We start from the raw sequence: 12,006 nt of genomic DNA, 5'->3' as shown, positions 1-12,006 counted from the left end.
AATTTAGTAAGTTATTGATCTGCACTGTGTAGCCTACGTTAAATGTACGCGAGACTCAAGCGAACTATTTATCAGAAAGCGTTAATGTAAGTTGTGGCCCAATATGTAATGACAGTGGTGTTAAAGTAAGAGAATATGATGACTAGTGGGCAGGAGATAGTGATTAATATTGTCTTCACACCTTAAAAGTAAATGAAGCAAAGAACACCGATCACATCATCGATTCTCGCCTGTAAACTTTATTGTGCCCACTTTATTTGTCTTTTTCAAGGTTTAGTCAATAGAACAAAGTGAAGAACAATGAAAGCATATTGCCAAGTTTCAATGAACAAATGCACGAATACAGTACAAAAAATCTGTCTCACAGTAAACAATGGGTCACATTACATCCTTTTTATTTCCTTTTCATTCATTTCTTCCACTGTGCGCATGCTTAACCCATAAAAGGAAGGAATTTGAAAGAAACTTAGTAAGTGTAAAAAGATATGCTACGGCATAAATAGGCAGTTTCATGTTGTTGGATGTCATTAGTCGATACGTCATCATAACATATAAGTGACAAGAGTTAAAAGTGCACCATTTAACTTAAGAACTATACAGCTGCCGAGATAAGGTTAATGTCAAAAATCTAACAATAGAAACCAAGATTTCACAATATTTATTCCACGAAGTAAGGAGGCTAATTTACACACTATAATAGGCCTACTCTCTGAACATTAGGAAAAGGTAGAAATGCTTCATGTCTTTTGTCATAGTTCGATGATCACGCAGATTTAGAGTTCTTTTTTCTCCGTGGCCGCTCATCTATATGACTATTTATATCTACTAATCGTAGACTGAAAATCTATTCGACAAACCTTCCAAACTGTTTTGTCTTCACCCCCTCGATGTCCTTTGTGTGTGTGTGTGTGTGTGTGTGTGTGTGTGTGTGTGTGTGTCTGTGTGTCTGTGTGTGTGTCTGTCTGTGTGTCTGTGAGTGCGCTCCTGATTGCTGTCTGCTCTTGACATCCGTTCTATATTTGTTTCGCCTTTTCGCAGTCTTCTTTTTCTGACTGTGCTCCAGCCGCCTGCTCCTTCTCCCGCTTCTCCTTTTCAATTGCCTCCTGTTCAGACTTACTACTGGGAAACTTGTCTTTGTTGTTTTCTTTTTTCCATTTCATACGTCTGTTTTGAAACCAGATCTTGACCTGCCGTTCAGTAAGTCCTAAGGCATGCGACACCTCAATGCGTCGTTTGCGTGTCAGGTACGGATTGAAGAGGAACTCCTTCTCCAGCTCAAGTGTCTGGTAGCGGCTGTAAGTCTGGCGGCCTCGTCTGCGTCCGGCAGCTACTGGGAAAAACAAGGTCAAGCTCGTTAGAAATATTTCAGATGGTTTAGTAAATATGTAGTTTGAACTGAGTAAGAACAACAACCCATTTCTAACCCTATTCTACCGTTACAAGAACAAAATAACTGTACTATCATGCTTCCCGTAAACGTTCAAAGGATATTGCAAAACATAAGCACAAGCATCACAAATTATGACATGTTTAAGGTCATACATAACTGTACTAGAGCTGCCATTACCCAGCTTACATCTTGTCACATTTGTAGCTCCATAAAGAACAGAAGCTGTGTAAAACGACCACCCTGAATCGAAATAAGGCCCGGCATAACTGGAAGTCGTAAAACGCTGCAGTAAAACTTTGACTAAGGTGAGAAGTGAAAGATCAGCTGCGGACCAGAGTCTCACACATGGGGACAGAAGGAAAAGAATGGGTCGTCTTCGGCTCTTTGCTCACTATTGCTCTGCTTCTCCCCTTTACTCCGCTTCCCATAGTAGGGTCATTAAACTGTAAAGTGATTCACAAGTTTTCGACACCATAAAACAATAAACCCCGTAATGATCCCTCTCTCGCGCACACACAGGAAATGTGGCTCTCAGACTAACTAAATTGCCCTGAGATATTTCGAGTGCGTAAGTAAGTTTATTCCTTCTCCCGGCAGCACAAATACATAAGCTAAGAGAACTCTCTGCGTGGTTTGTCTGGAGAGACTCACCTTGTGGTCGCATCCAGGGGAAAAGCTGCGTAGGAGAAGGACTCTGCTCCGTGTTATCCGTCTCGTCGCCAATGCCTCCCGCAGCGAGTTTGCAATCGCTATACTGGACCAAGTCGGCGTCCTGAGCACTGAAGAGTGTTTGCCTTTGGAGAGCATCGTAGCCATAGAAGTTGCCAGGTTCGCCATGGCAGGTTACGGCACATGGACTTTGTTGGTAAGGTGCAGCCGAGAGCGTGGACGCGCCGTGGTGGTAAAACTCCTGAATCTGTGGGGCATGCTGGAAAGTTGCTCCTGTGCCTGGACCGTACACGACGGTGGGTCTAGTCCCCAGGTCCTGCGCAAAACCGCACTCGTAATAATTAGGGCGTAATGTGTCACCACTTTTGTATTTGGAGAAGAGGGAATTGACAAAATAGGAGCTCATTTTTTGCTGCAGTCGATGTTTTTGACGAGTGGTTGTTTTATATTGAATTGTTTTAATACGTGAGCCTGGGACAGTCTAGCCACACCCGATTATTCTGAAGCAAAAATAAATAAAGACCACAATAAGCGTCCAACAACAGGAGAACTTGTGTTTGTATACCTTTTTTAAACAGCCTCTTTAAAGCCACGGCTATTCAGCTTCCAAGAATACGCGACGCTTAGAAGATCCAGCATCACAGTTCGGGTGCAGGGAGCCAGTTCCCAAACAGTTTTCTGTCATTTACTCCTCTGTAAATTATATGTTTCATATTTTGCTGCGTCCTTTCACGATAATTTGCATCTGTTATCAAATCCTCATTCTATTCTGGCGTCTTGCGTCCCCACACGCCACCGCTTCGCGCGCTTCTGGTATGGAGGGAGACAGAGAATGAAAATGAGAGTAAAGGAGAAAGGGAGAGGGTACGGTGGGGAGCGAGAGAGCAGAAAAGTGAGGGGGGGCGGGGGGGGGGGTGGCAGAGGAGGGGAGAATATGCCCATTAATATATTCAAGCGGGTAAGTTAATGAGAAATCTGCTGTTTTGCATCAGATCAAATACATATCTTTCACCCCTCTTCTACGCAACTCGCCTACTAAAAAACTCCTATTGGAAGGTGCTTTTTGATCACAGATAACGTAAAGGGCTAAAATCATTAATACCCAAATGCCTAACGAGTTATTGTGAGTGTCTCTGAAAATATCAGGATTTTTTCAGTTGAAGGGAGAAAAAGCAATTTAATTGGAATCATTTTTAACAAGTAGCCTACAATACATTTTAAACAGCTCCTCAAAACATCTTGTCTGACAGCCCGGGCTCGTACTGAAGTGAATGACGCAGTAACTTGTAAATCTTTAGGATATATATATATATATATATATATATATATATATATATATATATATATATATATAATACATTTATAAATATGCTATAACCACGAGAATAAAGTGCACAGCAGGAATAATGTCTCTGTAAATGGCTGAACAAACTATATAATGCAATAAACGCCTCGCCGGTTTATTGTTTACATCATGCGTCAAAAAGCTGTTAGTTTTTACGAGATTCCACGACCAAGGCTATAAATGCTTCACACGGTTCCATTTCAAGTGAGTAGAAATGTTAAAAGTATTTTACTATGGTATTTGCATTGTTTTCCATACGGTAATACTAGCTGCTCTAGCCTTAGACAATCTTAATTGAACTCAGAGAGTTTTGTGGGGATTACTTAAGGGTATGGACGAATACACATGTGATGCGTTTATTAAAATAAACAAAAAACAAATACTGAAAAATGCTGCATACAGTCATTGGACTTTGAGAGTTTTGTAAATTAAAATTAATGCTAATTCTTTTTTAAAATAATGTGGTGATTTGTTCCACAATTAAAACTTCTCTTTAGTACTGGAACATTTTATGAAGCCATTTCAATTCAATTCTGGTGCCCATATATATCATTACTGAAATAATTTGAAACATCTCGATTTTTTATTGGACCGGTATTAAAAACTCTTTTAAAAAATAACTAAATAAATAAGTATATTACTGCCTATTTTTTGTGCGGAGATTAGTGTTGTTTAATATTTACGTGGTGTATTGTATTATAACACACACAAGAAAGAAAATGATTAAAGAAATTCATATATTCCCCTATAAGCATGGAATGACTTCTTACTAAGACATAATAGCAAATACAATTATTGTTTGTAGGTTGCACTTGGTTAGCATAGTATGTCAAAAGCCTCTTTCGGTAATCCTATTTTATTTCACCACAACTGTAAAGCATAAGTGCATAAGCGACGTCGGACAAGCGGCAAGGATCTTAAATGAAATTATATATATATATATATATATATATATATATATATATATATATATATATATATATATATATATATATATATATATGTATGTGTATGTGTGTGTGTGTGTGTGTGTGTGTGTGTGTGTGTGTGTGTATATATTGAGTGAAGGTTTTTTTTAGCAGTATTATTAGTGGTATTCATATTTTGTTCTGCTTATTTCGATTATATCTTTTTTTTTGGTCCAGTGTGAAATACATTATTTGAATATTAAATCAATAAACAATATTATAAAACTGTGCAATGCTCTTGTTACCTGTATATTATTCATTTTTCTTGTCTTGTTAATATCATATATATATATATATATATATAAACACACACACACACACACACACACACACACACGAACACATACACAGAGCATAATAGCATAATTTTTATTCAGTACCAGTGGCTAAAGTTTTCGCCTGTGTGGCTTAGAGCACTGCTGTGGCCCTAATTTTAAGACTGGCTTCTGTGGCGTCAGTTAGAGTCCTGGCTTTGACGGAGAAAAAAGTAAGAACGTTTTTGGTAGAGCAACATTGCCATCAAGTGGACATTTTCCGTTATGCCAAGAGGAAATGAAGTTCGCTGGGACGGAAGTGTTAGACCTAATTGTACTATGAACAGTCCTATAAACACCTAGCATAAACCAGAAGTGAGCAGAGTAAAAGCATAAGTGCAAATTCAGTGTTGTAATCAGAATGAGTAATTATTTTTCATTTACCATCATAAGGAATGTACACTGTTTTTCCTCAGTCCTGTTCTAACGCTTGCTTTGTGAATGAAAAGTAAAATTAATTTAAATAATATTTTGAATAAATATATTCATTACAAAACATATCTCAACGACAGAATTTATGTCGATAAACATATTTAGAAAATATTCTAGCATGCAACCACAGATTAAATAGATTTAGAAGATATAAATACCGAAACGTGTGATTAAACATAATTATTTTTTGTCTGAAAAAGGTATACGGGACCAGTGGGCTGCGAAAATCACATGTTTAAATGTATTCTTTATTAAGAGCATTAAAGAAGTAATATATCCGGCCAGTGGAAATACACATAGATTCAGCCGAATACACATACACATTGGTATAAAAATGGTGTGATATTGTCATTATTCGGCTTGTCGCTTAACCTAAGGCTGCGCTAAAGCAAAAAAAATCTACTTGCACTTCATTGTCATGCAATTGTCTTGTAAATTATGAATATAATGAATAGAAAGGATATAATGTACATAAAATAACAACATTGTATTTAATCATTAGGATATAAAGAATTAGGAAATTGAGATTAATCTAAGATAATTATTGTTCCATGTTGAAGGAATATTGTTTTAAAGCACATACTATTTTAAATTCACATAATTATAACTCAGGTTCAGCTGCCTTCTTTTCTACTTTGCTATATTTTTCTGGCATACGATATCAGAGTGAACTGGAGCAAATGCATTTTGAGAGAGTAAAATTGTACTTTAGCAACCATCCATTGTATCAGGCCCCACCACAACATAATCAGATGTGAGCCCACAAAATGGAAGACTCGGGCTTGGTCACAAAGGTTGTAAACAAATTAAGGTTGGCAATCCTAGACGTCTCGCCAGATTCTTTTGTGCCTTTTTATGGCCCCCACTATAAGGCAGTTGTGGTGCGCTTCGGAAATGGAACAAAGGGCGGTCGCTGATCGAACTATACTGCGGCTTCTCATCTGGAAGTGCTCCCTCTGCTCCAGCCCCCCTACTCTGCAAGGAATCTGGAAGCCTAGACAACAAACGCTGCCAACAATAAAACGAGAAACGCAAGAAAAGGGTCAAAAATAAAATAAATGAAAGGGGTTTCAAAGACCATGCGTAGTCGAATTGCTATGTCCAGTCATTATTAGAGTATGAAACATTTTTGCCATTTTCCTGCGCAGTGTTTGCTTTACAGCAATTTAGTTCTTAACCTTCAGAATTGTATACGCTATAAACTTTTATTGCAGTCATATTATTTTATTGCAGCACACTGAATTGAAATTTCTTTTCCCTGTTTTATGACGTCCACTTCCCATTCCCTTCTTCAAACTGCGAGTTTAGATCCTTTCTAGCAGGTTGTTTCATTTCGGAATTGCCAAAAATGGTCCGAATTTAGATGTACACTGTATGCCCAAAATCTATTCAGAATGTTAATTGATATTGACTTAAAACACGTCTGTCCTACAAATGACAAATGGTGAAAATCCTTTAGCATCTAGTACTGAGGCGAAAACAATGTTCGAAAATATGGTTAAAACATGGACAAGGCCAAACACTGCATTCATTCAGTAGTTATATGATCGGCAAATGGTCTCTTTAATGTATCTCGGATTCTCGGTCTCTTTAGTGTATCTCAGTATTACTAACAGAGACATACTTCTTCTGTAATAGGTCATGTCCACATCCAGGATTACATGTGGTTTAGATTGGCATAGTTATTGAGAGGGCTGAACTTTATGTTCTTAAGTATCACTATAGTGTAAATATGATACTAAAAACGTTTTTAAATGATGTGCACAGCGGACAATAATTTAATTTCTACTTAAAGGAATAGAAAAATTCCTAAAAATCGCTTTGGCCTTCATAAGCTGGTAAAATTAGACCATTTTTACCACTGGTGAGTTGGAATATCGGTATACTACTTCAAATACAGTAGGAATACGCATTTCACTTATACTGTTTCACAAAAAACACAAATGAGTAGGTTTTCTGTGTTTATTCAGTAGGAAGGTTTTATGTCAATAATGAATGTGGAGTATTGGTTTATCCTTTCTAAAAAATATACATGTTATACACCAATGACAAGAACTCAGACAGTGATCCGTGTAAACTTGTAATATGGGTCCGTGTCTGTCTGTCAGTTTGTCGGTGGTTGTGACACCCTTTGAGGAAAACTAGAGAAATTCCACACCTCAGTGGAAGTTGCAGACAGACGCACACGCGACTAAAGAAAGGTCCATTAAGAAATTATTTTTTCACAAGCAAAACAATGCAATGTTGAATAAATGTATACATTACAACATAATACTTTTGTGTTAACACAAATCTCAAAGACTTATGGACAACAATATGTAAACAGTGTCTGAAAAAAGAAAGAAAATTTGCTTATTTAAGTAGGCTATAAGATCTCTTTTTATACAATGTAAAAAAAAAAAAAAAAAAAAAAAAAAAACATTCCACTGCAAAAAGCAATAACATTTTGAATAAATTATAACTATCATTCTAATACTACACAAGGAAGAGCTTAGACTTGTACTACCTCATTTAAGAATCAAGTAAAATGTAACTAAAACTTTACAAGGCATGCGCTAAAGCATGTAAACTTTTACAACCACCGCTAGTTTAAAACCGAATTGTTTGTTACTGACAAGCTAGCTACATACATATACACACATCCAGCAGATATAGTCTATAAATTAATTCGTCCTTGATTTGATAACTGGAGCAACAATTAAGATAAAAACGGAGTAACATAGTATCCAATTAAGGTTTAAATGCTTCTATATCTTGATTTAGTAAAGCCTTGCTTTACATCTTTGCTTCATGTCCAAAAGTTGGAATATTACATTATTATGGTAGTATGTACATAAAATCTGTAACATAGTTTACTCTTTAAATCATTCAATGGATGTTTGAATAGATGAATCCAAACTAGTAAGAAAAGCAAGATGAATTAAGCCGCTATAAATTTAAACTTATTCATGGAGACATATTCAAGAGAAAAGCCCAATTTTTCTTCCAGTAACAAGAGTTTTGATTAAAATTAAACAAATGCAAAAGATAACCCCAAAGCCCCAATTTTATCTATTAAGGAACGCATATCTGAAAATTTGTCACAGCACAATTTAAATAATTCCCCTTAACAAAGGAAATAATAATAATAATAATAATAATAATAATAATAATAATAATAATAACAACAAAAAAATTCAGTTTTGTTATAGGAATATGTTGTAACCGCACTTATTGCCATTGAATAAAATAACACTGTCTACACAATGTCCACAAAGTAATATTTCTTTCATTTAAAACATATAAGTACTTATATTTCTGTTTATGAAGTAAATTGGAAAGAAAATTGAAAACATAGGACAATGAGTAGGTTTATAGCCTACTTATGTATATTACATGATTTTCTTTTCATGTAGTTTTATAGTTGGTTACTACTGTTCTTGCCCTTTGTAGAGTAGCTTTCTAAAAAGAATACTCAGTTTGTAGTTTTGATCTGCATCCCAGATTATAAAAAAAAAGTGTAGCATAGGCAGCAAACATCTTGTATTAATGTCCAGAGGTCAGCATAATAGTGATAAAAGGGGTAAAGGTTGGGCACCCACACTTGTCCATTTATTCCTTGGACTGGTCCTTATTCATTTTCTTCATTTTCATCCTTCGGTTTTGGAACCAAATTTTAACTTGCCGCTCCGTCAAGTTCAGCAAGCGCGCTACCTCGTGTCGCCGGTCCCGGGTAAGGTACATGTTAAAGAGGAATTCCTTCTCGAGCTCTAGGGTTTGATACTTAGTGTACGGACAACGCTTTTTCCGAGACGAGCGAGCGTGTAACCAATTGGCTGATGGATCGTCTGCAAATGAAAATACAGTCAAGTCAAAAAAGTTTGCTAGTGACAGGAATGCGAGCAAGTCAACATAAGCTTAATTATAAAACTTAGGCTTCAAACTTTGGCTTAGTAGGTCACACACATGCAGCACTATTATTAGGTTATCAGGCTATAAGAGCAAAACACTGGAGTAAAAAGACTCCAGACTCGGTACATATGTAACAGTCTAGCATGGCATACAAACATCCGGTTTTGTAGTCTTGCTACATTTTTTTAAATTACAGAAATTAAGTTACTGCATACCGTCGAGTAAGGGTCCATACAAAATTGGTTAACAAACACAGCCATCTTCTAATACATTCTAGAAGAACTATGCCACAAATCCCGTCCATTAACTGTAGGCAGCTACATGAAACAATTTATGAATTTAATTTCATTCCTACCTTTGATCCTAAAATAGTTCACAGTCTCCTCAGACAGAGAAGCACCTTGTGCTATTTGTCTCCTTTAATCAGAGAGCCTCATGTCGTTGCATGACAAACTAGCAAACCCTGGACACATAGCTTCGGCCTAGTGACTGAGGGTCACGAGCAACGACCGATAAACGTTAAATGTTTGGTAGCTCCTAATAAGCTTTCTTGAATGCAGCCATAGTTTGAAACGCTATTTTCTCACACTATGCAAGCAATTTTATATTTTCAGCTGTCTTGAATATTGTGCATTTTTGATACAATATTTGTATAGCCTATCTATAGTATAAAGAACTAGACCGAGATGTATAGCCTAAAACAACCTTACATTTGCTACAGTTCCAGTAATCTTTAAGAACAAATGCACAATGTTTGTGATTATGTTCATTAACAAAACACCTCACTGACTCCGAGGTTTTCTGTTTCGTTTATAGTCATGCCTCTTTACAGTTCAGTTGCATTTTTAGTAGCAATATGGGTTTTCATATTAGGAACAATGTTATTACTTTTCCTTGCGTTTGATTGCATCGTATTTCATCTTGTCCTTTTTGCACCGTATGTCCCAGGGAAGAACATACAACAATTAAAAGGGTATGTGAGCTCTTTTCGTAACTTAATAAACTTGTGGGATAATAACTTACTTTCCCATGGGCAGCAAAAAGTGGAACATATAATTCCAAAAGTCATTGCTTTTTTTCTATAGTTTTTACTGGAACACCGTCCAGAGCAAGACAATGGAGAGTTGCTTAGCGTTTTTTTCTTGCAGTTTGTGTTGATCGAGCCTACTTCACGAATTTAAAATAATGTTCGTTCCAGTAAGTGCACTGAAAATATTTGTCTATCAAATAGGCATTCAAATAGTTTTATTGTGATGGGATCTCTCTGTAAAACTCGGTTTTCCTATTCATGTCGACTCGCCATTTTGACCAACAATCGATAGAATAGATTAACAACAAACTGTTTAAAACGGACCAGCTGAAACGCAAAAATGACATTTTTCTCTTTCTCTCTTTCATACACAGACACAGAGTCTAGTAACACAAAATTTTCACAATTTCAACAATAAGGTCACAATTCCTGCCCATTGCTCACACTTTAAACGTGGTTTACGAGTAACAGAAAATCAGACCAAAGATACGCCATCTGTGATGAGCAAAATATGATTGTAAAATTGTGTGTCGTGTAGTTACATACAAACATACTGTATATCGAACTCTGTTCTCCACATAGGTGGATAGGCTGATCCTCTTGGTTGCTTTGTTAGCGTTTTATGACAGCATTAAAAGCTTTACAGACTGTTCACTTCCTCGTTTTATAACTTACTTTGATCCGGTCCCTCTTTGTCTTCACTACCGTCACAAATATCCTTGCTGTCTTCAAATCCAGAGCCGTGGCCGGGATTTATCTCCCGAGCTGAGGAGGATTCCAAAACATACTCGTGCTGTACTCCAATCTTCGGGGGCTCCTCGAGGTGTCCCAGGGGTGGCTCCATCTTGACTTGGCTCTGGCCGTCCAGTGGCTCGGTTCTTGGTGTACAGTCGAGCCACGTGCGAAGGTACCGTGTGTCCGTCGAATGCACTGGCTGTGCTGGGATATAGGGATGGTAGACCGCCGGTAAGCTGTTGGGCGTATGGGGACTGAAAGGACTCCATGATGAACTAAACACAGGAGGCTTGGGCTGAAAGCTACACGAAGGGAATTCATGATGTTCCCCGGTTCCCGGTTGCCTAGTGTTGGAATACTGTACATTAGAGAATCGGGCAGCGTTCGGATCTTCCCCTTCATGACTTATGATGGAATCGACATAGTAGTTGCTTAGAGGTCCAGAAATGGACATTCTCGGACATTATACTATGTGCGGTTCATTGAAGGGAAACCATATACCATAGAACTGGGCTTTCCCCTATCCAAGATGCTCTCTGTACTCGCTCTACAACAAAGTGGAGTCGAGCTGCTACGCTGTGTGCTTCGAGCAAAATGATTGGTCAGTCTTTTTTCGCGAGCCTGATAAAGAGTCAATGGGGCGTAAATCAATCCTGCAAAGGTCTGCGGGAAGCTTTCCCCCTCTCGCACTATTCATATTTTCCCCTCTAAATAAACTGGCTAGTGTATGTAATATTCAATAGGGAGTGTGTCCATATATTCTACGATATGTACAACCTGTCGGGGAAATATCCATTTAAATTATGGAAGCTTTTGACACTACAGTTAAAAATGCATGCGAAGCAATTGGACAGTTGTGTGTGTGTGTGTGTGTGTGTGTGTGTATATATATATATATATATATATATATATATATATATATATATATATATATATATGAATGAAGAAACTGGAATTGAGCCCGAATGGAGACAAATCCACTAGTCTGTTAAGTTCATATACCGGTAGGAAGTGTTTGCTATGTTATACCGACCTTCTGAAACATTTTAAAGCGCTTGTATGCTCCTCAACATTAGAATATATTTGATTGAGCACAGATAGAATATTGCGATAGATTTTAACAGGGAATTAACGCTTTTTTACAGGTGTTTTAGTAGTATACTACAAACCTTTTTAATTTATTAAACTACTTACATTTTCAGATGGTTTAATACTACAATAAAATACTACAT

The 12,006-nt window shown here is 37.1% G+C and overlaps 2 protein-coding genes across 3 annotated transcripts; both read right to left on the bottom strand.

The window, feature by feature from the left end:
• Window positions 1-219: 219 nt before the first annotated feature.
• Window positions 220-2,662, bottom strand: hoxb8a (homeobox B8a). Of its 2 annotated transcripts, none has more exons than XM_053613246.1 (2): window positions 2,042-2,662; window positions 220-1,330 (listed from the first exon to the last, which is right to left on the bottom strand). In XM_053613246.1, the coding sequence occupies exons 1-2, from the start codon at window positions 2,463-2,465 to the stop codon at window positions 1,014-1,016; spliced, it is 741 nt and encodes a 246-aa protein (XP_053469221.1). In that variant the 5' UTR covers window positions 2,466-2,662; the 3' UTR covers window positions 220-1,013. The 2 variants fall into 2 exon arrangements, with proteins under 2 accessions (XP_053469221.1, XP_053469231.1); XM_053613256.1 differs by having other exon boundaries at window positions 220-1,327.
• A 5,602-nt stretch (window positions 2,663-8,264) lies between these two features.
• hoxb9a (homeobox B9a) lies at window positions 8,265-11,336 on the bottom strand. The gene is made up of 2 exons (XM_053613234.1): window positions 10,715-11,336; window positions 8,265-8,945 (listed from the first exon to the last, which is right to left on the bottom strand). The coding sequence occupies exons 1-2, from the start codon at window positions 11,226-11,228 to the stop codon at window positions 8,710-8,712; spliced, it is 750 nt and encodes a 249-aa protein (XP_053469209.1). The 5' UTR covers window positions 11,229-11,336; the 3' UTR covers window positions 8,265-8,709.
• Window positions 11,337-12,006: the final 670 nt, after the last annotated feature.

The sequence above is a fragment of the Ictalurus furcatus genome, chromosome 2 (assembly GCF_023375685.1).
Source record: "Ictalurus furcatus strain D&B chromosome 2, Billie_1.0, whole genome shotgun sequence".
In the NCBI taxonomy this organism is placed as follows: Eukaryota; Metazoa; Chordata; class Actinopteri; order Siluriformes; family Ictaluridae; genus Ictalurus; species Ictalurus furcatus.
This window is presented reverse-complemented; position numbering and strand designations above follow the sequence as displayed.

Coding starts and splice junctions, on each gene's coding strand:
- hoxb9a (XM_053613234.1), bottom strand. CDS start 11,228: ATGTCCATTTCTGGACCTCTAAGCAACTACTATGTCGATTCCATCATA. Junction 8,946..10,714: donor CAAAGAGGGACCGGATCAAA/GTAAGTTATAAA, acceptor TTTCATTTGCAG/ACGATCCATCAGCCAATTGG.
- hoxb8a (XM_053613246.1), bottom strand. CDS start 2,465: ATGAGCTCCTATTTTGTCAATTCCCTCTTCTCCAAATACAAAAGTGGT. Junction 1,331..2,041: donor CCCCTGGATGCGACCACAAG/GTGAGTCTCTCC, acceptor TGTTTTTCCCAG/TAGCTGCCGGACGCAGACGA.